At 43.2% G+C, this 27,728-nt stretch overlaps 1 protein-coding gene across 1 annotated transcript in view; it reads left to right on the forward strand.

Annotated features, from left to right (window-relative positions):
* Positions 1 to 10,084: 10,084 nt before the first annotated feature.
* The window catches only part of NUAK1 (NUAK family kinase 1), a 56,638-nt gene continuing 38,994 nt past the window's right edge, over positions 10,085 to 27,728 (forward strand). The window contains exon 1 of the mRNA XM_032787253.2: positions 10,085 to 10,840. Within this exon, the coding sequence (XP_032643144.1) occupies positions 10,487 to 10,840 (354 nt within the window). The 5' untranslated portion in view covers positions 10,085 to 10,486. The remainder of the gene's footprint in view (positions 10,841 to 27,728) is intronic.

The raw sequence follows: 27,728 nt of genomic DNA on the forward strand, positions 1-27,728 counted from the left end.
CTAAACGCTGCAAAACAGCTGTTTGGTGGCCCTTAGGACTTTCATGGGGGAAAGAGCGGGGCTGTGGCATGCTCCGAAGAGGAGGTGGAGTGGGAGTGGGAAGAAATGGGCCTGGAGTGGAGAGGGGACAGGAAGAGGCAGGCCTGGAGCATTCCCAGCAAAGTCGGTGCCTGTTTTTCTCTGAGGAAGCTGCTGCTGTGAAGGTGCTTCCTAGTTTCCTTGCCTGCAGTGGGCTGTGCTCATGTGGAGTAAGCCAGGGGCACTTCCCAACCACAGTACAGTACAGTATATAATGCCTTTTGTCTGCCCACCAAAAATTTCCTTGGAACCTGACCCCCTTTATTTGCATTAAATCTTATGGGAAAATTGGATTAGTTTAACATTGTTTCACTTAAAGTTGCATTTTTCAGGAACATAACTACAATGTTAAGTGAAGAATTACTGTAATCTGCAGCAGGAGACAGATGCCAACTACCTCTGCCTCCAAGAGATATTCTCTGTTACTTAGTGAAACAGGTTTCCCTGTTTTCATTTCATTCTACCAAAAATCCATGTATTAGAATGCATTTAAATGAAGGATGAAGGTGTGTTGCTAGGTTTCCCTATTAAGAATATTCACATTGGCATACATGTAACTCTTTAGGGGTTTGATTCTGCTTGGTGGTGAGCTCTAGCCTGAACCAGCAAAAATAATTTAGTAATATTTTAGTCTAATCCAAGTTATTTGCGTAAATGTAGAATTGAGTGGGGTTTAGTGGCCTGTTATGTGCAGGCAGGCAGACTGGATGACATAGTGGTCCCTTCTGGCCTTAAACTCTATAATTCATGAGCACGTGCTTAACTTTAAGCATATGAATGGTCTCATTAACTTTAAGTGTTTTTGTGGATCAGGACCACAGTGCTCAGCATCTTGCAGGATCAAGTAGTAGAAGACCAGCCCATCAATTCTGGTATACACACATCCTTGTCTAACATTGTATTGTATCCATGAGTTCTCATAATAATAATACCCACTGCTTCATAGATATGAACTGTGATTGTGGCCAGACAAGTGATTATGTACAAATTACACCTACTTACTTAACAGGTCTGCAAGCTACATAATGTACATAATTGGAAAACATTTGGTGTTGAAAAGTAGAATTTGTAGGAAATTGCTTTGAGTTCTGATGTTTATTTCCTCCCACTGAAATACATGAGAGGAATTAAATATCAAAATCTATGCATCTGATGTATAATTCCACCCACATGCTGTGTTTTTTTGTGAGAGGATTTAAACATTAGATGGAAAGCCATTAGGCCAACATTTTCAAACTTGAATGTCTAAAGTTAGGAACTAAAATAAGTGGGATGATTTTCAGAGGTATTGAGCATCCACAACTACCACTGATAGGTCTTTGTATCATTAGTGTCCATTGGCCATCCTGCAAGGGTAAGTTAACATAAAGAATGGTAGAATAGCAATAATATGCCCATTGGGTAAAATCTCCCTAATTTCTAATAAATAAATAAAATCCAACATTTTTATTTTTAATAGTATGCGTCTCCTTATGTTGTTCCAGAAGTTTGGATCTTGTCTAGGCTGTGTATTCCTGTAAGCTCCTGGGGTCTGTTAGAAGACTTCAGCCCCACAGTGTTGATGCTTGAACGTGGCTGCCTGCCTTCTTTACAGTTAGGCTGCCATGAGCACATCAGGGCCATGCCCAAGTCCTTCCACTGGGTCACAGTCAGCTTCTAATACTAGTGTAACACTTCGGTCATAACGTTCAAAGCAAGTGATGGACACCCCCCCACACTCCCCAGTTGCATCAAAGACTGAATTTCAATTCATGAACCATTGTGGCAGCTGCACTCCTGTAGGACAATGCTGATCACAAAGCCCAGGATGAGACGTGTGAGACTTGGGCACAAAGCATGCTTGATGCAGGGGATCTGGCTATGGAAGAAACTCCCAGAGGAGATCAGCCAAAGCCAGAGTCTGACCATCTTTAGGAAATGCTGCAAAACCTGAGGCCTTTCCATCATATGAATGAAACAACACTTTCTACCCAGTAAACCCCAACACACCAAAACCAAAGGAAATTAACAGTCTAAAACACCAAATACACGCCTCCCACGCCTCAAAAAAGAAAAAATGCACCCTCAAGAAGTGTTTCTACTTCTTTGCTATGCTTTTGATTTTACATAGAAGGCTCTCAGATACTATGATAATGGGTGGCAGTCTAAAACCCTTAGATAGATCTGGGGCCAAATTCTGCTCTCACACCAGTGTAAATGTGGAATAACTCCACTTAAGTCTTCCAATAAGAGCAGAAGTTGGTCCATTAGCATTACAGAACTACCAAATCCTCTCCTGGATGAATGTCAGGAATCAATGACTGCAATAGAACTAGTCTTCAAGCATCCTCATCAGCACAGCTAGCTTGCAGCAGGCTGCCCGATTGGCCACACCACCTGATTGGCTGGAGGGACCAGCACACCAGCTCTTAAGCCAGCAGCAGCTTACTGGCTGCTCAATGCTCATGTTCACCGCTGTGACTGCTCCCAGGTTACCTTGTTCTTGCTGCCTCTGCTTGCTCCAGTTCCTGATCTCTGTCTTGACTCTGGTATCCAGTTCCAACCTTCTAGTTTGACTCCAGCGTCTTGACTACTGACTCCGAATCTAATTCTTGGTGCCTGATGCCTGCTCCAACAACTAGCGCTGATACCTGCTCTGACAACTAGGCTAGACTGTCCTTGTCCCACTTGGCTGACAGTAGAAAGGAATTTATTCATTACATTTCCTCTTTTCCCATTATAGATCTTAAATGCTAATCTCTTTAATTTTATAAGGCACTAAAGAATATTCATTTTGTATAGAAGCTTTTATGGGTGTTATTGTTTTCTTGCAAATTTGGGCCCTGATCCTACTCCCTTTGAAGTTAATGGCGCGATCTCCATTGGTGTGAAGGTGAGGACTTGGCCATTTGAGAACAAGGAGATGTTACATAACATAATAGCAAAGGTGGAAAAACTCCCTCTTGGTTTCTGTAGATACAGAGGGCCGAAATCATGCAGAATCATATTTTTGACTCAGAATCATAATTATTTGAATAATCAGGAATATCTAAAGTGTCTAAACCAGGCATTACTTTCAGATTATCATCTACATCATTTTATTTCTTTCCTTTCTCAGTATCTGTAACAACTGATAGGCCTAGAAGCAGGGTCTGGGGCACATACCACTTCCTCATTACCACCAATGGCCCAGGTAGGGTTACCTCTGAGAAGTATTGAGAGGCTTAGCCCTGCAGGAAGTCGTGCCCTCAAGGGGATGAGTGACAGCAATCCGTAATTCCCTTACTGGCTGGCACATGCCATACAAATTAGAAAGCCGTTTCTGGGGTTTGTCTAGCAATGCCTCAGATCCCACTTGTTGTAACTCACCTGAATCCCAGATTCCCAACTTTGGCCCAGCTCCTAACCCTGACTTTGGTATAATGTCTTTGGTGTAGGACCATTGCTGACCCTGGTGCAAGATCCTGGTTTTGCCTGACCTGGATTCTCACCTCACACACTCAATTCGGTAATGGACTCTTACGCTGTGGTTTGAGATTACAGAATATCAGGCTTGGAAGGGACCCCAGGAGGTCATCTAGTCCAACCCCCTGCTCAAAGCAGGACCAATTCCCGACTAAATCATCCCAGCCAGGGCTTCACCAAGCCTGACCTTAAAAACCTCTAAGGAAGGAGATTCCACCACCTCCCTAGGTAACCCATTCCAATGCTTCACCACTCTCTGAGTGAAAAAGTTTTTCCTAATATCCAACCTAAACCTCCATCACTGCAACTTGAGATCATTACTCCTTGTTCTGTCATCGGGTACCACTGAGACGGGCTGCCCCAGAATGGTCTTTGACTCTGCAGTCCAGATACTAAGCAGCTCACTGCATGCCCATAGGCTGCCTATGACCTGGCTCTGCCAGTATCTTCACACCACCAACTGCTGCTGAACAGTGATTTGCTGTTGCTTCGTTACTTTCGATTTTGACAATGACGTAAATGTCAAATTGACCATAAAGCTGACAATACTTCCATAACAGAAAGAAAATACTGTGATATTTTTCATCTTTTGTGGGTACTTTCGTGTCTCTCATTTTATATATTTATTCCATAATAGAAAGGCATATTCTCCATCGTCATTGCTATTACATGTGGACAGATTCAGTACACCATATCTTATCTCTAATTTACATATCTGATTTGTTCAATGCCCCTCTATCTTTTTGTTCAATAGGATGGAAATTTAAAGCAGAGAATAGTATTTATGACTGTATATACTGCATCTAATTATGAAAAGACAAGACATTTTTTAATTTGGAGTTTTAGTTTGGAGTATTATTACATTTTATATCTGCCCATTCAGAATAAATAACAATTACTGATGACATATGAAGTCATATAAGAGTGATTATGGTGTATGCTTATGGGCAGGTCAAAGAGAACATTTTCTTGTGAAGATTAATAACCCTCCATGACCAAAATGCAATAGGCAGATTCTCTTCCCTGGAATTGGCCCCTCTGTGCTGCTCAAGATATGCAAAGGCTCTGGATACTGCCCTGTATCTAGCTAGCTAAGAATTCACCCAGTCAGTCTGAGACTGGCATAGCTAGTTCCTATGCCAGCCAGCCCTCCTGGGCCTAAGAAGCATGCCAGTGGTGGGAGGAGGTATGCCTGGAGTGCTACTTGCCTGCCTCCAGCAATTTTCGGCTGGCAGACAAGCCCTAGACTGCTGTAACTTTTAGCAGAGCCAGGGCTGGAGCTGCACAGGGCAGAACAGTCAGAGTGGTAACGACTCCCTAATAGTCTGCCCTCTCTCCTGCACTCAGCAAAGCTGGATGCAGGCGAGAACCTGACCCAATTTTTCTAAACTTTGTTATTAACTTATTTTCCTTCAAACTAAGCCAGAAATACATATCTTGGTCCATTTCGCTTCAAATGAGGTTGCACTAAGTTGGCCAAGAATGTTGGGGCAGGCATGCAAAACGATTTTTCACTTCTTCCCACACCCTCTCAAACATAACCAGCTCATGTCCAGGCCACTACGTATAGCCCCAGAAACAGGATTTGCAGGAATTTCCTCTCTGACTTAGCTACCTTATTTTACTTAAAATTTTGTGTGAGAGGAACCTATACATTGATAGATTTTAAAGCCAGAAGAGACCATTATGGTCTGACCTGAATAACACAGGCCACTGAATTTTCATCCTCCTAGCGATTCCTGTTAGGAACACAGCTTCTCTTTCTCTGCTCAAAGAAGAGGGTGAGTTCCCATTCCCTTTCTTGTCCTCTCCTGATCTTGTGGGAGCTCAGCCATCCCCTCTCCTCTTGATTCTTCACTGGCAAAGGAAGTGAGGACTCAGCAAGTTGGAGAATCTGAAGTGGGAGCAGCAGAAGGAGCTGGTGGCTTGCGAGGGAATTCGTGGAGCTTTTACTGCCTGTGGGTGGTACAGCACAGACATGACAGGATGAATTGTTTCCTGCTGGGAGTCAGTCCCCTACCTGCTTCCATATTTCTCCAGGCAGATCTCTGTCCCTGTCAGGGCCGGTGCAAGGAAGTTTCACCCTAGGCAAAACTTCCATCTTGTGCTCCCCTCCGCCCCCGCCGTGAGGCGCCCTCCCCAAGGCAGCTCGCTCCCCCTTCCCTGAGGCACCCCCCCCGTGGCAGCTTCCCCACTCCCTTGGAGCCCTGCGGCACCTCCCCACCCCAGCTCACCTCTGCTCCGTGTCCTCCCCGAGCACGCTGCCCCTGCTCTAATTCTCCTCCCAGGCTTGCGGCGCCAAACAGCTGATTGGCGCTGCAAGCCTGGGAGGCAGGAGAAGTGGAGCAGCGACCACATGCTCGGGGAGGAACCACTGTAAAAAAAACTGGGGGCACTGCTTTTTGGTGCCCCCAAATCTTGGCACTGTAGCCAACCACTTAGTTCCACCTAGTTCGCCTTAATGGTAGCACCGACCCTGGTCCCTGTTGGCCAGGGGGCAAAGCAGGAAAAAGGGAGATTCTGCAGCCTCCTCCTCTCCCTCCTCCTGCCTCTAGATGAAAAGGGAGACTTTGTTTCTAGCCTCCCCCTTCCCATAGAAAGAATCTAGGTAATGGTCCTGTCAGTTTCCTCTCCTCTCCTGGCACTCCATAGTGGGGCATCCAGACAGGGTATCAAGGGTGGATTGGAGCACAAGGGTTCCCCTGCACAGAGCCACCCTTGGCATGTGCACATGCACAATTGTTTGGTTGACTAAGGGCCTGCTCAGAGATATGGACTCCAGTCAGAACTTTTATTTATTTTGCCCCCGTTCTCTTCGCCATGTTCCATCACACTAGATGATGCAATGTCACTGTTCCACATGATGTCAATATTCAAAACATACCATCATCACAACTGTGAGCTTCTTCTGCTATAGTGATCTTCTTTACCATTGATGTTGAGCTAGTGATCTCACAGAGATTTGTGCTTTCACGTCTGCCCAGTATGTTAAAGTCAGTGAGCTAGTGATCTCACAGAGGGCTCAGACTTATCATCAGCCAAGAAAGCTAGAGGTCCTGAGCCAGTGAGCTCACAAGTCCTTTTACTTGATACTAGCCAAGCAACATGAAGCGTTGAGCCAGTAACCTCAGAAAGGTCTGTTCTTTACCATCAGCCTTCTGCACTAGAAAGGGTTAAAAGAATGCTGACAAGAATGATCTAGGGCATAGAAAAACTCTCGTATGAAGAGAGATTGAAAAGACTGGAATTGTTCACCTTGGAAAGGAAAGAAATAAGAGGGGACATGATAAAAATCCACACAATGACTCATCTGCAGAAGGTAGATCAGGGACTTCTGTTCTCCCTGTCTCATAGCACAGGAACAAAGGGCTGTTCAATTAAATAAAAGGTGGGAAATTTAAAAAATGAGAAAAAGAAATACATTTTGTGTAATGTGTGATTAGACTCATTACCACCTGAAGTTGAAGAGGCCAAGAATTTAAGATTCCAAAAGGGATTGGGCATTTATATGGATATCAAGAACATATGATTATTGTTGTCAATGATAAATTTTGTGGAAGAGAAATTAAACCTCATGTGTCAGGACTTAAACCAGTCTCTAACCATTAGAGATGAGGCTGAGACCCAATGAGAGGGGGCACATTATTCCACATCTGCCTGCTGTGGGGTTCTTACACTTTGCTCTGAAGCATCTGGTACAGGCTATTGTCAGAGACAGGATACTGAACTAGGTGGACCTCAGGTCTGATCCAGTCTGGCAAGTCCTTTGCTCCTAAGATGAAGCTGCAGCACCAATGCTTGAATTAAAACATTGCATAAGCAGCCTGACTAGCTCAGTTGGTACAGTATGACACTCTTAATCTCAAGGTTGTGGGTTTGAGCCCCACATTGGGAAAAGCAAGCTACTTTTGAGGAGGGATAGCTCACTGGTTTGAGCACTGGCCTGCTAAACCAAGGGTTGTGCGTTCAGCCCTTGAGGGGGCCACTTAGGGATCTGGGGCAAAATCAGTACTTGGTTCTGCTAGTGAAGGCAGGCAGCTGGACTCGATGACCCTTCAGGGTCCCTTCCAGTTCTAGGTGATGGATATATCTCCATTATTATTAAATAACCTCATAGAGACCTGTGCTTTCACATCAGTCTATTAAACTATGGGTGCAGTCATTAACATCACCAAGACCCGTTTCTTGTCATTATCTCGGCAAGCTAGAGGTGCATTGGCAGACTTCACAGAAAGCTAAGCTCTCACATAAGCCCAGCAAGATGGAGGTGCTGATCAATAAACCTCGCAGAGCCCTTGCCTAGACATCATCCCAGCATTCTAACACTGCTGAGCTAGCATCCTGAGCTTTTGCATTAGCCCAGTCAATTACACAAGTGGAGCCAGTGCGTGCACAGAGAGCTGTGCCTTAACATCACCCCAGCAAGCAAGAAGAGTTGAGTTAGTGACCTCACAAATTGACACCAGTTTAGCAAGACAATGCTACTGAACCAGCAAATTCAAAAGGCCTGTGCCTTGTGATTATTCTAGCAAAGTAGAGGTACCTAGTAGCTGGTAACCTCAAAAAGACCTGTGCCTTCTTGTCAGCCAGCAAGATGAAAATGCTGAGCCAGTAACCTCAGAGAGGTCTGGGTCTTTGCATCTGCCCAGCAAACTAGTCATGCTGAACAGAGAATAAAATAAGGGGGCAACACAGCTCCCACTCCTCTGCTAAAAGCAGGAGGTGCCCCGAACCTGCTCCTGGGCTTCAGGGGACATGCAATTTTTAGGAAAGATAAGTGATAAAATTTCAACCCTGGCAATCAGTTGACATATCTATTTTGATTTAAGTTTTCTAGGCTATCTTTGCAAGGGAAAGGACTAGAAACTTACTTGAAAAGAAAAGAAAAGAAAAGTTTATTTTCTCCTTTACATTTCTAGGTGCCCCAAACCAGAGATGATGGCTCTGCAGGCCCAAAGGTTGGCTCTGGGTTGCATGGAAAATTTGGGCACAAAACCCAAAGATTTTTCTTAAAGTTGAAAAACACCAGCCTGGATCATACGAGGGATTATATGTGCTGCACGATGCCAATGCAGAAAGCTGATGGGTGTGCCCAGTGTTTTTCTAAAAGTTCTAATTACACAGAAATCTTACAGAGCTGTTAGGATACTGGGGAATATAATAGTTTTTTGGAAACACCTTCCAGACATAAATGGGTACATTTTCTTCCAGGCCTCTATCCAGCCTGTGTGTGTGCATTTGTGCACACAAAATTGTTGCATGCACACCTTTATGCCTGCACTTTGCAGGTGCAAACACTAACACGTGCTTTAAAAATTCTGACACTGGTGTGCATATTTTAACTAACCCAATACCTGTGCATGCATAAGTTTTTGCAGTGTCAAATTTGAACACGTATGCATGCTTTAAATCAGGGGTTCTCAAACTAGGGGTTGGACCCCTCAGGGGGTTGCGAGGTTATTTGGGGGGGGGCACGAGCTGTCAGCTTCCACCCCAAACCCTGCTTTGCCTCCAGCATTTATAATGGTGTTAAATATATACAAACATGTTTTTAATGTATAAGAGGGGTGGTCACACTCAGAGGCTTGCTATGTGAAAGGGGTCACTAGTACAAAAGTCTGAGAACCACTGGTTTAAATTGTATGTACATGTGTTTGCACCTGTAAAGCACAGGCTAACTTCAAATGGGTTTTGTCTGAAATTGTGGGCTACAGTATTCTGCCTAATCTTGCTAGTTCTCTTACTATAAGCCACTTTGTAAATGCTTAGAGATCCTTATATGAAAGTGAAAATAAAAGCAACCTGTCTATCCACCTTTATGGTATCTCTCTGTCCATGGGATTTTCTATTGTCCCACTCTCCGCCCGTGGCATCTGTCTGTTCCTCCTTTGTCCAGTCTGTCTGTCCTGGTATCCGTCCATCTGCCCCCTCATCTCAGTTTCCTTAACAGCAGGTTGCAGCTGAGTCCCTTTTGTGCCGTGCTTTTTTCCTTGCCTCGCTTCACGCTGGCTGCTGGGCTGTGAGCTGAGTGGCTGATGGGCATTGCCAACCGCACCCTGCAAGCAGCGTGAGTCCCGCTTTGTGACCTGCGGGGCTGGGCACCGCCTCCCACTCCTGGCTGCCTGGTTCCCGCCTCCCAGTTCAGCGCCTGCACTGGAGAGGGGCGGCTCCTGGCTGCAAATCCGCTAGGCGCTGCCTGCCCCCCCTTCCCAAGCCAAACCGAGCCCGCAGGGAGGCTAGCGAGGCAGGCGGCGGGCTGCCCGGGGCATGTGCGGAGCTGGGGCGGAGGGAGGGACTGTGGCTTCCGCTCCCGGCCGCGGCAAAGCGGCTGCTCGCCACAGCCGGGGCCGGGCTGAAGGGAACATGAGGAGGCGGCTCCGGCGCCTGCTCCGCACCGAGAGAGCGGCTCGGCCGCCTAGCCCCGCAGCTGGCTCCGGCTCCAGCCCCAGACCCAGCCCCAGCCGGGGCACTCTCGGCCACCAAATATAGCCTGGAGCAGAAGGGCACCTTCCAGCCGCACATGTGCGGCGGGGCCGGCGGCAGGGGCAGCCAGCGCCGGGCCCGCGGGCTGTAAATACCGACCCCCCCCCGCCCCGGCCGGGCAGCCCGGCTGAGTGAGGGGCCAGGCGGGGCAGTCTCCTCGGCGGCCACTGCTGTAGCACAAAGACGGAACTCGGCTCCCCGCCGCCCCGAGAGCCGCTTCCCAGCCCGGGGCCACCGGCCAGGAGGGGGCTGCCCAGAGCCGCTGTAGCCGGGGCGGAGCGGGGTAGCTCCGGGTCGCTGGCTCCTGGGCGTCGCTTCTTCCCGGGGGGCGGAGTGGGGTGTGGGGGGGACTTGCCAAGCGGGGCTGCAGCGGCGCCTGTTCCCCGAGTGCCAAATGTGCCTCAGCAGCCGGCGAGTGGGGTGAGGGGGAGGGGGCGCTGCGGATCCCCACCCCAGTGGTGCAAGGGCTGGTGCACAGCAGATGTGGGCAGAGCGGAGAGGCGGCAGCTGCGCTCCCGCGAGTGCCCCCCTCGCCTTGCCGCCGCCGGAGATGGAGGGCGCTGAGCTGGATGCTGGCCGCGGCCCCTCTCCCCAGCGCTGCCTCTCCTGCGACTCCCAGCCGGGCGCCGGCAAGGGAGCCGCGGCCTTGGAGGAGCCCGCGGAAGAGGCTCCATCCTCCGAGGTGACAGCGGCGCCGGAGCTGAGGAAACAGCAAGGGGTGAAGAGGCATCATCACAAGCACAACCTGAAGCACCGCTATGAGCTGCAGGAGACCCTGGGCAAGGGCACCTATGGCAAAGTCAAGAGGGCCATCGAGAGGTTTTCTGGCAGAGTGGTAAGGCAGCCTGAGCTGTTTTCTTTATAGCTTCCCAAGGGAAACACCGCTCCTCGGGTGCATCTTCCCAGGAGCTCTTTAGAGACCAGCCCCCTGGCCATTAACTTAGAGGAGGTAGAAAGGAAAATGTGGCATTCAAGAGGTGCCCAAGCCACAAAGCTTCGAGCTGAAATTTCCCCATTGGATGGGAGAATATGAACCCAGCTGTTTGGGGTTCTACATTATACAGCTAGTTATGGAGTTTAAAACTAGATCTGAATAGCCTTCAAATGCCTTTGGAACCAGTGTTTTGACTCCAGCCAATAACTCATGATAAACCATGTGGGGTATTTATATAGTGGGGCATATTTACCTGGTGCCAAATGATATTTATGATTGGAATAAAATGTGTATTTTTGTTGGCCTTCACAGATGTGGCCATCATCACCAGCAACCTTATCTTTATTTCTAAGGGTGGAAATTTATAGTGCAGTGAAGCTTGCTGTGTTCTCTAGCTAATTGAATTGACCTTCAGAATGGTGTCAGAATATTAATTGCTATTTTTAAGTGATACATTGCAGTGATTTGTTACAGTTAACTTTTGCGATCTGAACTTGGCTGACACCTTCAAAATGCTGGGACTGCAATCCAGCCCCATTGAATTTTACAGCTCAGTTCATGGCTCAGTTTTGTGGGATGACTCAAGACCTAACACAGCCTTAAGGCCACCCTGTAATAACTAGAGTCCAGCAAGTTCTTTAACATCTCCTTCAGCATCATACAGATGGGCTCTTGTAATGCATCTGAAGTAACACACACATTGCCATTTGTTTTCAACTGAAATACATCTCCAGTAGTAGGATGGTGGTACAAGATGCAGTGAGTGCATTAGGGATTGACTGCTGAGAGACATAGATGCTTTTCTGAAGACATCTTAGCATATATTTCATTTGAGGTAGACTGATTTTCAGCAGACTTTGTACAAAAGCAAGACATTACCCTAGTGAAATACAAGTTTTGTTTAATTGCTGTTTTTTGGTTGTCTGCAAACCTAGCACATACCTGAAGGAAGGAACAAAAACTGCCAGTGAGGTGGCTTTAACAAGGGACATTTACTTTACAACTAGATCTGTGTGTCAACAGTTAAAATGAGAGTTTCAGCCAAGCTGTACAATTACATTATGTGTTCTTTCATTTTACTAGCTCATTTGGAGGCTAGCTAAAGAGAAACCAGAGATGAACATCTCTGCACATGCTCACTTCAAGTACAAGATTTTTAATGTTTGCTGTCTTGGCTGGTCTAAAATTTCAGACTAACAGAAGCTAATGATCTCTATTATGAAGACTGATCTATTTAAAGTCTGAGTTTTTTAGTTGCAAAAAGTAACAAACATCTATTTTTTAAACTTGAATAACTTAAAGAAAGATGTTGAATGAGCTTTAATCCGATTTGTTTAGGGAAAATCTTCTTCTGAAAAGAGATGTTGTTTTTCAAATTTCAGTCTGAACTGAATCTATGTGGCTGAGGTAGCAAAACTTGGGGAAATAGGGAGAAAGGGTGAAAATCACAATACAGCTGGATTCTTAAATGAAATAAAAATGTTGCATACAATCTGTTGACTGGTATCTAGAATACTTACTGGAGTATATTATAGCTTAATTTTATATTGTAAAACTTAATCCTTGCCACAATGCATTTATATTTTATTAAGATACATTCAATTATAATGTAATGTTTTTGCTTGAACTCTCCCGTTTGAGCACATGTAAAATACCTGCATTTTGTCTGTTCTAAAGAATTAGAGCTAGTGGCCCTGAACCCAACCAGACATGAAGTTAATAGAAATGACCTTTTTTTCCCCAGTTTTGCCCCCTGACTCCGGTACTTCGAGTACCGATTTCTCTCACAGACCACTTCACCCACAAGAGGAGAATGCAGCAAAAGGGGGCTGGGTCAGGAGAGGCACAGGGTTTTCATTCAACTTTTTTTCATTCTCTTTTCTTTCTTCCCTTCTATTCTCATTATTCATCAGCATTTATGGCATCATTGAAAAGACTTGAATAGTTCATACTGTGACCAGCAGGGGATGCACAGAGAGCAGTGTGGCAGGCACCATTCCATTATGTCTTAAGCACAAATTGTCCAATAACCAGAAGCTAGGTTTCAGGAGTCCCAAGGTCACTCTCTAACCTGGCTGTTTGCTTCCAATCATCTTTTTTCACTCAGCAGTATGTAAATAGTTCAAGCTGTATGGCAGCAGATTGCAAACCTGAACCTTGGAAACAACATTACATTCCCAGTTATTAGCCCTGTCCAAGTAATCTGCGCTAACATATTTGGCCTTTAAAAATTTTTATTAGCCAACAAGCAATTTAGCTATACAATGTTTTGCTGAAGATTATTGCATGAGTAGCCAGACTATCATATAAAATGTAAGCTTTGAATTTTGCATTCAGTTGTTTCTAACTGTAATAAACAACTTAAGAACAAAGTCAGTCGACAGGTTTGACAGGCTAAGAGTCTGATTCTGATCTCACATTGCTGTAAATGAGAATTAACACCATAGAAGGCAATGGAGTAACATCAGTACAAAACCAGCATGAGAGGAGAATTGAGTCCTGTATACATAAATGGCTCAATTCTGCCCCAACTGAAGTCAGCAGCAAGTCTGGATTGACTTCAGTGGGAATAGTATTTGGCTTTGGTTTAACAGGTTATGTGTATTTAGTTTATGATTTTGGTTTTGGTTTTTTTTTTTTAACATTTTGCATTGAAACATCTTCAGAAAGTGTTCTGAAAGTAAAACTGCTAGGTGGATTGTATGATATCTTTAGTTTGTTGCTGAAAACGATTTATTTGAATGCGTACTACTTATACATACAATGTTGTGTGTTGCATGAAACAGAGAGATTAATACCCCAATATGATATTTTGGGGCACTCTGTTTTCCAAACAAGATTTCCTTATTTAGTACTGGTTGCGTATAAAATTCACATCTTATGATATCTTAAGTGAAAGTTCCTATAAGTATAAGGGTGAAAAGAGGATATAGAAAGTCTTTGAAGTAGCATGTACATTGAAATTCCTGTAGGTGTTTTCTCCACTTGTCCTCTTGCACATGAAAGCAGTAGAACAAAGCTTTGCTCATGTACTATAATCAGTACTGGTTAGCCAAGGAATCCATAGTTACAATCATATAAGTGCAAGATGTGCTAGGTAGTGGTCATATGTGCCTGTACAGTGCACGATGCATAATGAAAGGAAATGCTGCAAGATGCTCATGCTAGGAAATGCTTGGTTTGGGGATAAGTACCCTAAATTGCTGATATGTCCTTTCAACCTTCTTTCCATCTTTATGTAGTTTTATTCTGGGATTACATATAGGCCAGTAAATGATATTCTGCTGATACAGTGCATGTTTTGGTTAATATCAGCACAAGAAAGTTTAGTATTGTGAAAACTGGCAAGAATCCAGATGAAAGCATGTTACATTGCATGATGCACTCAAAGCAGAGCAGAACTGGATTTTTTTTAAAGGAGGCACATCCAGAGCCCCCTGCGGGTCCACTCATTTAGAGGTTCCCTCTTCTGTCCTCATTCAATCCCCAATATCCCAATTATTAATAACACTGTATATTTCATGTAACAATTTTTCACGTGCCCACTCTCCAAGCACCCGGTCTCTGTCCCCCTCAACATTCACTCACTGGACAGATTTTTCTTTCTGCAGGGTCCAGGAGTGGGCTAGGGGAGTGGGAGCAGCAGCAGGGAATTTTTTTCTCTGGTCCCTTCCTGAGAGTCAGGGCTTTTATCTTCCTCCTGGCCAACAGACGGAAAACAACATTATTCTTCTCTTTCTACCCCTAAGTCAGGCATATTATTCTGAGAACTGATGACAAGTTGTAGCACAACATAAAACACAGGCATTTCACGCATATTGGTACAGGTGTTTACATCTTATTTACTCTTCTGTATAGAAGTGCACTATGCAGCTCTCAGTCATAGGGACAGTGCCAAATTAAATTTGGCCGCAAATTTACGTTGTATAAAAGCAATCTCTTGCAAAATTTTAGATCAATAGAAACATTTGCACAGTTGAAAAAATTCCAGTGAAAAAACCTTGTTTCAAAACAAATCAGCATTTCCCTGTAGTGCTGGAAACTCAAACATTGCTTTTGAGAACCTGAAAGTGAAATGATGTAAACAAAGGGAAATTGGCTTCATTGATTGTCATTGCCCTGACAGAGAGAAGTAGAAAACATAATTACAGTAATGACAAGTAAATTGGATTTTTTTTAAGTTTGGTCATTTTAATAATTAGGGTCTTATTTGTAACGCATACATTTGTTTGTTTACAACAAGATTTTTTAAGTGGAGTATGACCCAATTAACAAGATAAGAACAGTTGTGCAGATCACAAGGAGTAGTGCCCCGATTCTCCATTCTGCTGAGTTGATCTCAGTGTTGGAATGGTCGGGTGGGAGTAATAGCGTTGTGCACCACTTTAAAGCCTTCCAGTATTCTTGGCTCAGTCAACATTCTGCCCAGTCCTGAGGGCTGCTCTAATGGACAATATGCTCTGGTTGCAGTGGCTGCAGGCCAAGAATAGCAGCACCCACTCTTCCTTCTGTCTTCCGGCATGCCCCATACATGGAGAACTGAGAAGGGTCTGGTGCAGAGCAGTTCCAGTAGAGCACTGTGCAAGTGAGGAGCCACTTTATGGCAGGTCCAGTTTATGTAACTTTTACATCAGCAAATTACATAAAGTGTCTGTCAGACAACCCATAATTGAGCCCTTTAGGGGTAGATCAGTAATCCATTACAGCCAGAGGGGAAAAAAACCTACATTAAAAGCAAGTTAATGTTGAAAAGTCAAGCACTCAAAAGTTAGGAAATGTCAGGGTAATGTTGTCTGTGGAACCTTAATTCAGCTCTCTTGTATGCTTTATTTTAATTATGTAATCACTTCCTGTTTTATCCACAGGACTCCTCCCTCATACAGTGAATGGGCAGTTCAATATTTATTTTTATTCTCATTGTTCATGTGTGGCCCCATGCATTATTTACTACGTATTATTCAAACCAAATACAGAATTATAAATTTCCTTATAACTTTTCTATAATGCTCTTATTGTAGTAACTTAGTTCATGACAAACATTAATTAATGTGTCTTTGGAACAGTGCTGTGATGTGAAGTGATATGATTATTATTCCCATTTTATGCATGGGGAAATGAGGAGCAGAGGTTAAATCCAAAATTGTCGAAAGTTTCAACACACTTTGGGTGCCCACTTTGAGATGCCGGGACCTGACTTTTTCAGAGTACTTAGCATTTTGTAGCACTTTGTATGTTCAGAGTAGAGCTCCTGCAGATTTCTGTTGCTGTTCTGAGTGCTCAGCACTTCTACAAATCAGACCCTAACACCTCAAGTCAAGCACCCAGAAAATGAGGAACACACAGTGGCCACCTGTAATTTTTTTGGCTTAATTGACTTGCCCAGCATCACGCAGGAACTCTGTGGCAGAGGCAGGGATAGAATCTAGTTCTCCAAGGCAGCATTCAAGTGCCTTAGCTGTGAGATCATCTTTTATTTTCTTGCAGTTCCCTGTCTCTTTCACTACATACCTTTCAGCTTCTGCAACAAATGAGGCATGGGTCCAGCAGACAGCCCCCTTTGCTGCTCAACCTTGATTCGTTCCTAGAGCAGTCTTTCTCCCACTTGGCTCTGGGCTTTAGCAAGGCTGATCTTACGGGCGCCATGGTAAAGAGGCAAGGAGCGGGATGAGCCTGGGGTGTGAGGCCACAGAAGGGAGCTTGGGGCAATGCGGGGTGGGTGGATGAGGAGAAGCAGCAGGGGCCAGGGACATCCATGGAGGGTGAGAGGGGCAGCGAGGGCCAAGGGCATCAAAATACAACTGTACTTTTTTGAATCTGCAAAAAAAAAACTCGCATAAATAAATTATAGTGATTTGGACAAGTATATGTGCATATTAATTTGTTTTTCCTAAAGTTAATTAAGTATTTTAGGAAAATTTGTCAGAGCGGCCACCAGCAAGAGTTGGTGGCCGTACTTAGAGACCACCAAAAATTTTGTTGTGAAAACCCCCTATTTGCATTCCAGTCAAGCTGCATTCTCCTCTTCTGTACTGACAGGGACCAAGCTGGGGGAGCATTGAGAGTACAGGAGAGAGTGTCTTCCTGCTCTCAGTTCCTGTGCCTGGTGCCACAGTGGTACCTAACAGTTGCATGAAGCAATTGCAGGGAAGATCTGAGCTCCTGCAGTGTCAGAATGGCGCATGCTCAGTCTTTCTGTGGAGACAGTGCATACAGGCTCCAGTCATTACACAGGAGCTGAGAGGGTTGCAGCATGATCTGTGAAGATGGAATCGTTGGCGAATTTAGCTCCAAACTCTAACAACACTCTATTGAGCATATGCAATTTTTCAGAGGCTTATGACTTTTGATAAATTTGGGCAAGTTTCCATGTAGATGAGAGAAGGTACATTCCTGACACCAGGGAGACCCCCTGCTAAATTTCAAGTTCCTGCTCCAAAGCATGGAGGCATTAGAGCTTAGTGAAAAAGTTAAGATTTTTTTTTTAACATGGGCAAAACAACATTTTTCATAACCTTCTTGGAAATGGCTGAACCACTAAAACTTTCTAGCAATATTCATCCTGAGGCAGATACCTAGCATGGAAAATTGGCAGTCCAAACAATTAAAATTTGTCAAAAATATAAGCAACTGAAAACAGAGCCTTATAACAGAAAGTGTTGGACAACCTTAACTATGGGAATTGCTACCTGCACTGCCTATAATAAGCCTAAGTAAATTGGATTTGGGGACTGATTTTTGTTGTTTTGTTCCATCCCTACTTATTACGTAACTTTGTTCTAAAACAGTGGTGTAAATATTTCCCAATTAAATCCAATGTTGTATAATTTTTTTTTATGTAAAGTCCTTCATAGAAAGTACCATACATTTATTACAGTGGGAAGTATCATGAGGTAAGTGTCAAGTGGCTACATCCAACTCTCACATACATAGTTGAGTATCTGAAATGTGCAGGAAGGGGTTGAGTTTCAGGGATTGAAATAGAAATTGATTGGCCTGTATTCTGCCATCCTTCCTAAAGCACAGCTCTCCAGATCCTCAAACTAGAGAGTGATTAGATCAAAAGGGGTGCTCCTAGCTAAAAATAACTTAAACGAATGGCTGAAAAATATAGAAGCAAGTTAGTTTGGTGAAATAAATATTCTGTAAAAGTCTGCATCAATGAGTTGCCAGTAAGGACTCATAGTTGTCTGAATATGATAGTTTTCACAAATCTTTTAGTTCTTTTAGCTCAGTCGGAGCCAGACGCTAACTCTGACTCTTGGGTGGATATCGAGTGGGTGGCATTTACTGGAGGACTTTGGATCTATAAACAAGTGAATGGATTTCTAGGCTCTGGGATCCTATTTCTGGCTCTTCTACTGACTTACTATGTGATTTGGGGCAGTTCAGTTAACGTCTCCGTGCCTCAGCTTGTCCATCTATAAAATAGGGATACTGCTACTTTGCCACACAGAGAAGTTGTGTTAATTTATGGGTCAAATTCGGCCTTGATTTACATGCCATGCAATCTCACTGAAGTGAAAGTCATGATAGAATTTGTCCTAGTGTTTATAAAGCAGCTCTCAGTTAAAAAATGCTATAAGTGCTAAGTTTTTTTTACAAATGGTTTCTGTTGTGTATGAGAACACAACAGAATGGAAACTGTACAAAATATCTCTTGGTACATATTGATCAAATGTATTATGGTGTTAGGGTGTGTGTGATTTTATTTTTGCCTAAGAATCACAGTTACAATATGACATGTGGAGAGCACTTTCATACATATTCTAGTTTAAGCTCATCTGTGTTGGATAAAGCTTCTTGGAACTTACAGTTCCTAGTATATATTGTTTATTCATTATAGAATTCTAATCACAATTACTATGCGAGTCAATTTTTGTTGTTGTTGTTGTAAATAAATAACTAGAAGGTCTTTGCTGGATTGGAGAACCAATAAGCAGCAGGTGGTAGCTACAAAATACCAGAGGAGAAAACCATACATGGGTTAAAAAATACTGACAGTATTTGGTAAACCTTGGCCACAGCCAGATCCACACTCACAGATCCATGAAAATCAAAGGAGAGAATGTGGGAAACATTCTAGTGCCCTTATAGCACACACAGATCTGCTGACATTTTTCTCTTCTTCTTTCCCCCCAGAAAGCAGAATTTGGCCCTACATTGTCAGGGCATGCACCTGACTCTTTAAAAAAATATTCTTGTTATACTTCTTTGTTTGAGACACACCTCTTTGCAACTCCAACTATACCCCATATATGGACCAATCAGAAGTGTAATACTAGACATGCAAATTATTGGTTGATGCATCTTTTAGCTATCTTTTAACAGACAGGGATACCATGTGTGTCTGTTTAACAAACGAAACCAAAAACTGTTTCCACATTTTGCTAGATATGTGAAAAAACTACAGAGCAAGGTAAAAACTGCATCTGTGTGTTGTTATATTTGATGACCAATTCACTAAAGCCATAAGTGTATCCAGGCTTTCAATAGTGTTCTCCTGCTGTTGCTTCCTGTACTCCCTGGCTATAGAATCAGGCACTGTGGCTCTCATTTGTCTTACCCACATGAAAGCCTTTAAGCATCTGTGAGTTATGATTTGAGAAGTATCTGCTTTTTAAACAGATTATATTTATCACCATGTCTGCACAGACAACATTGTACATTGTATAAATTAGAAGATCCTAGACCTTTGAACACTAGGGGGCTGGGTGAGGTATTCCATGAGAGTATAGTGTCTGGCCATACTGATCAAACATCCTGGACTCACACCAAAAATACCAGATGTTTAATTCATGTAGAGGCCCTTCCATCACCTTTAACTACATGTTCAAATGGGGAAAAAATGCCTGAATGCAGTCGTCCCTTGCTGTGGTGCTAAATTCTGATTGCAGCTAAATATAATTTTATACCTATCACCATGTGTACAAACTAAACAATCCCCAAGTTATACCATTAAACTAATATGGATTATTGATATTTGTAATATCCCTGCTCTCCAAGGACAGATAGCACTGCTACTAGCTTTGATTGTTCCTAAGATATCAGACCTTGTAACTACCACTGGTCCAGGATGGAATACAAGTCCTGGATCTTGCTTGAGTGTGATTTTTCAAGTCCTGTTCTGAACACAGAGGAAAGGAATAAAATATTTTTATGGTTAGTTCCTTTTATTTTTAAAAAAATGGCTGATGTGGGAAAAGTGCTTGACAGGATTGGAATGTTAGGAGCAGACCCAGTGGAATTAGATTTGTGAGCCAACCGTAGGTAAACTCGAAATTGCAAATTAAATGCAGTTCGTTCCATGGGTTGTAGCTTATTTCATGGCCACAGTCCATTCCTTGGTGAAAATGATCTCATGACTGTCATCCTTCTATCCAAGACCAAAAGCTTTTTAAATAAAGAGTTAATCTTCCATCAGTACAACAATTAATCCCTAGGTAATTCCCCAGTCATCCCTCGCAACCTACAACAGTTTTTCCTTGTCCACATGATTTCAGCAACATCCACACCACAGCACTCTTCCCTCCACAACCCCATTGCCCACTGCACACCCCACATTTTGTTCACCTTCCATGTTCTCTCCCACATCCCTGCTTAGCCTCTCATGGTCTCCTTAAATGCACCATTCACCACCTCCTCAGTCCCAGTGGGGCAGTTTTATAGTGCACCGGGGAACCAAGGAGGACATGAGGTAGAATGTGGGGGAGCTTGATGGTGATTGGAGATTCAGTGGGGGGCAGGAGTGTGACTAGGGTTCTCACTGTCTCTGTGACAAGGCATCAGTGCTTAAAGGGCTCCTTCAGGCCTGTTGCCTTGGCTATCTGGTACACCAAGTCAGCAGCACTGGATAAGCCCTTGATATGTTGGTATTTTGGCATAGAGGCCCTTAGTTACCTTGGCACTGCTGCTGGCACATTGGAGAACTCAGGCAGGAGCACTGGAGGAACCAAGTGTCTGAGCTGAGGCACTGGTGCTTGAAAGACTCCCCATGGTGTGAGTGTTTCAGTGTGTTGGAGAGCTGAGTCAGCAGTGTTTGTGGGGTGGAGGGGGCAGGGTGTCTTTAAGCACCAATGCCTTGGCACAGACACAGTGATTTGTACATACTTGACTGAAAAAAAATAGAACATTTGTTTGTCCCACGAAAGATTATTATGCCAAAGTTGGAGACTAAATCCAGTCATTAAGATACAGAGCAGAGAGATTTTTGGTCATGCTTTAGGTGGAAGTCACAGTGCAGTTTTGACAATGGAGTTGTTACTGATGCCTCCAGAATATATTTCTCCTACACAGAAAAGGGATCTAATCCCTAATATAACTATCAATCTTGACACAATCCTAATGATGAACATGCTAGAGGACACCTCCATAATATTCACTATATTTGGAAGATATTTGTCTAATTTAAAAATGAGTCTGAATATTTTCCTTGTAGAACCTGCTTCATAATCTAGCAATGAGGGTTAGATAAAAACATCTCTGCAAGACAGCATGAACTTTAGGATCAGTGTTTGCTAATGATCATAATTGAAAATAACTGGTTTGCTTATTATTCATACAAATGATTATCCATATTTAAGCAAAAGATTAACTAAGAAAAATGACTGTGCATCATTTGTTTAAAGAAAACAACCCACTATCATACACATTTGGAATTTCTGTTTTGTTTTTGCTAGGCTTTGCAGACAAAGTCATAATACATTTTGGTTCCATATTAGGGCTTTTAATTATGTTTGTCACAAGGAATGACATGCTTTAAATAGTGTAGTCCTGGAATTTAGAACCCTTGCATCTGTAGTTAAATCTGAAATGAAGACTTACCTCATAATCACCTTAGCAGTGTTCTGCGGTTTGTTGTTCCAAGTGGAACATTTTGGCATAGGAAAAAGTGACCATCAGGAGAATACTGAAGAGTGAAACCTCCTTGGTAGCTGAATGCTCAGCAAGAGGGTTGGTTAACTAAGACTGCACTCCCTGAGGCTTAAAGTAGTTGCATACCGATATGAAAGATTATAGCCTGTAAAAATACCAGCTAAAATACAGTACTACTGCCTTACCACAAGACTATTTAAAATACATTAGCAAGCAGTACAGCTGGGCCTACACCAATGGGTAAAAACATTTGATAACTCTATTGTGATAGCAGTGGTTAGCTAAACATGTGTTTGTTTGATGTTAGGTCTATTTGTATGGATTGTTGGTCCCAGTCATCTGAGAATGAGCTTTAGTTGGCTTTAATTAACCCAGATAAGGGTGTACATGAGGGGGGTACTCACCTCCCTCCCACAAGCAAAGAATATTTGAACCTTGTCTACATATGAGTAATAGGATGTTTATCCATTGCTTTATCCTGAGCCGCCTTTTCTTTATATAACTCACCTTTTCGTCATTCATTTTTATTTATAGGCTTTTTCTGTACTTGTCATCACCATAATGTCGGAGCACCCCGCAGCCATTGACATAGCCTTGCTACATCCCTTTGAGATAGGAATAATTGTTTCTCCCATGTTACAAAAGGGGAAATGAGGTCTGGTTTATACTGAAAAGTTTTGCCAGCATAGCTATATCAGTTAGGATTATGAAAAAATAAAATCATACCCTTAACCAACACAGCTTATGCCAGCAAAAGCCCTACTGTAAACACAGTTATACTGGCAAAAAAGTCTATTTGCTGGTATAGCTTATTTCATTTGCGGGAACTGGACTGAGCTATACTGTTGAGCTTTTTTATTTTATTTGCTGGAATAAGGTGTGTCTCCATTAGGAGAGTTTGACAGTATAGCGATACTGGTTTAACTATACTGACAAATCCTTCCTAGTGAAGACAAGGCCTCAGGCAATGTGGGATTAAGTGACTTGCCCAAGGTCACACATGAAATCTGTAGCAGAGTCAGAAACAGAAGCCCAGTCTCCCAAGTGTCACTCCAGTGCCTTAATCATAAGCCTAGCTGCCTTCTACTTGACTATATGTGGCAGCTTCATACATCCCAGGAAAAGGCTGCACTTCCTCTGTGACAGGTAAAGTGAATATCTTCATTTGAGACTGCAGTTGTAACCCATGAGCGCTGTAGATGTTATGTTTTCTTCCACCCATGGACTGTCTCCTCTTCTTCATGCCCAGACCCTACCCCATTATCAGCTTAAGTAGTTAAGACTCATGATGAACAAGGGCCTTCAGCAAAAAATTGTGCAACACATTGGCAGCCAAGTGATTGGCTGGCCCTCTATTTCAGCAACAGTCTTATTCTGAGTATAATCCAAGAGTTTTCTATGCATCTCTTTATTTCAGTGAAATAAGTATAGTCTCAGTTCCTTCTGTCTAGCGTTTCATTATAAAAATGTGTTCTAACAGGACCGTGGAATGCTTCATTGTGGAGTGAATATTACCATGGAGGAATTCATTAGAGAAAAGAATTTAATTATGTACTTTAACCTCCCTCCTTCCAGCCTTCCTCACATGTGAAGAAAACTGTGTAGCCATGAATATTACTGGCGATCATTATTCACTCTCCCTGAATGTAAAACAGAAAATCACATTCCTTGTGACGTCTTTGGGCCAAATTCTGCTCTTGGTTACACTAGCACTGTTGTAAGTTGAAGAATTTTGACCCTTTGTTTCAGTTGATGCATTTGTTTAATGCAAGCAAGGGCTAAACGACACACTTGAAAGCAAACTGTGTTACTGTCTGTAGGACAGAGCTTGTGTTTTATGAACTGGCTGATCATAAAGGCAGAATAAATCATGTAAAGCATTCTCATTTGCTTTTTCTCTTCTTTGCAGATGGGGCTCATAGAGTAGAATTGCAGTCAAATGTCTGCTCCAGGATATTTTAGTTGAACTGTATGAGTCCATTAAACAAATGTAATGGCTTTTTGGAAAGAAGTGCTCTGTGTTTCAAACCAAATGTTTTACATAGAGAACATCTGGGTATTACTGGTGTTTGTGTGTACAGCACATCAGACTGCAGCCTTAGTGAGCTCAGTTGGGAGGTTGCCTGGGATGTGGTTGTAGGATATGACAGTTCGGTTGTTATAGGGAATAATTTGTATGAAGTATTGCCATAAACTGGATGTTTGGCACAGGCAGCTGTGTCTTTGTTTCACTGTACACCCAAATTCTTCTCATTATCTGCCCAACAAAGCCCGCTATGACACTTTAACAGCCTATTATATAAGCGAATTTAAATGTTGGCTCATTCTGAGCTATGGCATGCACATTAAAGCACACTTCAGAAAGCAGTCAGTAAAAGGAGGGCTAAGATTGCTTCATTTTCAACAAGGCAGCTCTGTTAATCCTTGTCATGGATTATCTGATGCAATTGAGAGGTTAATGCAGTGCTTGCACAAGTTAATATAGGATTGAGCTGGAAGTTATCAGTATTCCAGTGGTAGCCATGTGCATTCTTGTTTTTAGGAATGTAAAAATGCAAAACCAGGAAAACACATAATTTAATACAATGCACGATTTTATCCAGAGGCTAAAAAAAGAACTTAATTGCTGGTGTAATTCCACTGAATGTAATGTATTTGGTTTTATTTTAGCTAAGTCAGGATTAGTGTCTTTCTAGGACATGGAGCCAATAGTTTATGTAGAAAATGTCACAAATGTTTTTATTTAGACTCTGTTTTAAAAATTAAATTATTTCTGCCACTTAGCAAAGGAATGCCTGGCTCAAATGAGATAAAAGTGGTTCTGAGTTCCAGAGTAGCAATGCAACCTCCTCCTTCAGGGTAGTTTAAGGAAAAAGTTAAATAAAATGGGTTAGGCAGTGGCTAGCTCAGTCCCTCATGGACAGCAATTCACAGTGCACAGCACCTCTTAAATAGTTCTACGCAGCATGACATGATTTGTGGTATTTGCTGGGATGAAATTCTGGACCAAGTAGCATGAGAGGGAATTGTTCTCCACTCTGGGGACGGTGGTATATCCAAGTCTGTGTTAAGGTCACTGGCAGGGTGAAGCGGGAAGCCTGTGTTGCTGCTGGTGCTCTACCTAACTTTTTGGCAAAAGGATCCCAGAAATCTGAGCACTGACTCTCCCTTGTTCAATTGACTCTGACTAAGGCAGCTGCCAGGAAAAGGGGGTGTGCGTGTGATGGAGGTGGGGGCTACAGTCTGAGTGAAATTACACAGTCCAAGTGAGTTCATTGCCAAAGGCTTTTTTACCCATTCCTTTGTTCTGGGTTACCTCTTTTTCAAATTTAATTCTCCCTCAACTGTTCAGAACAACCCCCTTGATTTCTGAACAGGGAGAATAGGTACCCTTCTCTGTGGCTGCAAAATTGCTTGGTATCCAGCTGCTAGATCTTGTGATAGGACAATTCATTCTTCACTTTACCTGTCACATCTTTGTCCACTCCAGCCCTACTGGCCCAGGAGAACCTGAGCATGGTTGTTTCTGTATTAACCTTTCCACCAATCCATTAGGGTGGCCACTCTCATTTACTTTTGATAAATAGAAAGGAGCAGCAGCAGGTCCCTCTGCTTTCAGGGATACAGACATTTCTTAGAAATCAGAGATGGATGGAAAAAATGTGAGCAATTCCCTTCTTCCCTCTGTAATAATTCCATGGAACTCTGTAATAATTTCCAGGATGGTCCATAACCAAAAAGGGCAATTAAATTAATACCATTCAGGCCGAATAAGATGAAACCAAAGTAGAATTATTACAAAAACGAGAGGAGAGTTTAGTATTACAGAATGATCTGCAGACCTAGAACAAAAGGAAACTGAGTGAGGTTTAAACTGACAAAGTTGCCAACATTTGAAAATATTTTCCAGGGTCAGTTCTCCAGACAGGATGGGGGACTGTGGGTTACTAGGCCCCCAATAGAGGATTGTATTTGCAACCTAGTCCATTTTAGAAAATTACTATAATTTAGCCATCAGGGCCTCAGAGTTGATACTCCTGTGTGATAAACTGAAGCTCCTGCTCCTCCCTCTCCATTACATACCTTTGTGCACTTTATATCATATTCCCTGTATAGCACAGCACTCCTTGTATCATCATTGCTGCCCACAATTGACAATCCTAAAACCTGAATTTCCTACTCACCCAAAACTCCCATTGACCTAACTGGAAATGTTAGATGCTCAAGAAATACAGGGCTGGGCCTTGAGTAACACAATCATAACCCAGGAATATGGATTCTTTAAAAATAAACTTTTCAAAGAAAACTTCTTCATGCTGTGATGCTCAGACTGAAATAATAATCTCTTTTCCCTTTTAATTAACTCTCATCCTGCTTCTAAGACCACCAGTACTGGGAGAATAAAACAAAATCTACATAAAACCCAGAATGAGGATTGTAAAAGTGTATGCATGAGCGCATAACTCCTTCAGCCCCCCCCCCCATGTTTATACTATAAAATTACCTCTCTTTAATGATGGAGAAGAGAACCCCCAAAAGTCTGTGATTTGATGAGCACACAGCAGTCCTGATGCTTCTCTGAATCTATAGGGGCCCTGTGAGCTGGTGCCCCATTGTGTCAGCAGCACCCTTTGGTCAGACAGAGTGTTGCACAGAGTCTGTTCAGTTCAGCAGGGCAGTCAGCCCACCCTTCGTGTCTGAATCTCTGTAGTCCTACTCTACAGGCAAAGACATTAAATTCTGTCTCACTGGAGTGTATGGGCTTCCCCTTATGTTTGGCAGTAGTTAGCTGTTTCTTGTCCTCAAGAGGTCTGGAACCCCCTTTGGTTCTTAAGTTTCTGTTAAGGGATAGGTTGGAGAACCGAAGCCCGCCCATCAATTGGGTTCTAGCTCAGGGCCCTCAACCCTGGCAGACAGAATCAACCCTCAACAATTCTTCTGCTGTACCCTGATCTCCATCCTACCTCCCTTGGTTCTATCAGTTTCTGCAGCCTGAGGTGCTGGTCATCCCTTCTCTGGGGTGTTGTCCTTCTGGGACAGTTTCTCACCAGCTTGCTGGCAGGACCTACTTTCTCTAGTCTGCTTCTTCCTCTGGCAGCCACCCCACCTCTTTGCTTCTCAGCTCTTTTATTCTCCCAGCTGCTGTGAGGCTGCCAATCAGCGTTGGCTGGTAGTTCCTGCATTAACTCATTGGTTGCCAGGTCAGCATGTTGTCTATACACCCCATGAAATCACTTTACCTGCTGTGGAGCCTTGTGGAAAACCTTAGGTTGCTGCAGGCCATCTTTAGTGCATTAAGGGTGTGGCCAATAGCCATTTTCCCTTCTCTGTGACATACTGAGGAGAGGATGGCAAACCTCTTCCCTCAGTAGTGTCTTCAGGGAGTACCATTTTCCTCTCTCAGAGGGTTGATCCTGCTCCCATTGAAGTCAAGGGCAGAACTCCTACTGGCTTCAATGGAAGCTAGATTTTGATTGTTTAGAGGAGCATGCAGTGCTTCTTCCATACTGTCTTTATTTTGAGAGAATGCTTTGTAGGTTACTCCTTTGTTATAGCTCTGTTAGAGAAAGCCAAGTATTTTTATTTGCATGCATGTGCCCATGTAATGGGCCTTATTATTAAGATAGGTTTAATTATCTTAGTGGCAGTATACAGTAGAGAGAGAAAATAGGGTGAAGAGTTCCCTTAATGTAGGCAGTGTTAAACTTGTCAATCCATATCATCATCAGCTGGACCTTATGCTTGAAAAGAAAATGTACCTGCAGGTAGGTCCTTGGAAAATTCTAGTTAATCGTAAGAAAGAGTTTTAAAATAATCCAAAACCCTTCTTTTGTTTTATGTGTCATTTATCTAGCGTCTTTCTCCTTAAACATATGCCAATATGTTACAGACTTTTCTAACTGATGAAGTACATTGT

Source organism: Chelonoidis abingdonii, chromosome 1 (genome assembly GCF_003597395.2).
Source record: "Chelonoidis abingdonii isolate Lonesome George chromosome 1, CheloAbing_2.0, whole genome shotgun sequence".
NCBI classification, from domain to species: Eukaryota; Metazoa; Chordata; order Testudines; family Testudinidae; genus Chelonoidis; species Chelonoidis abingdonii.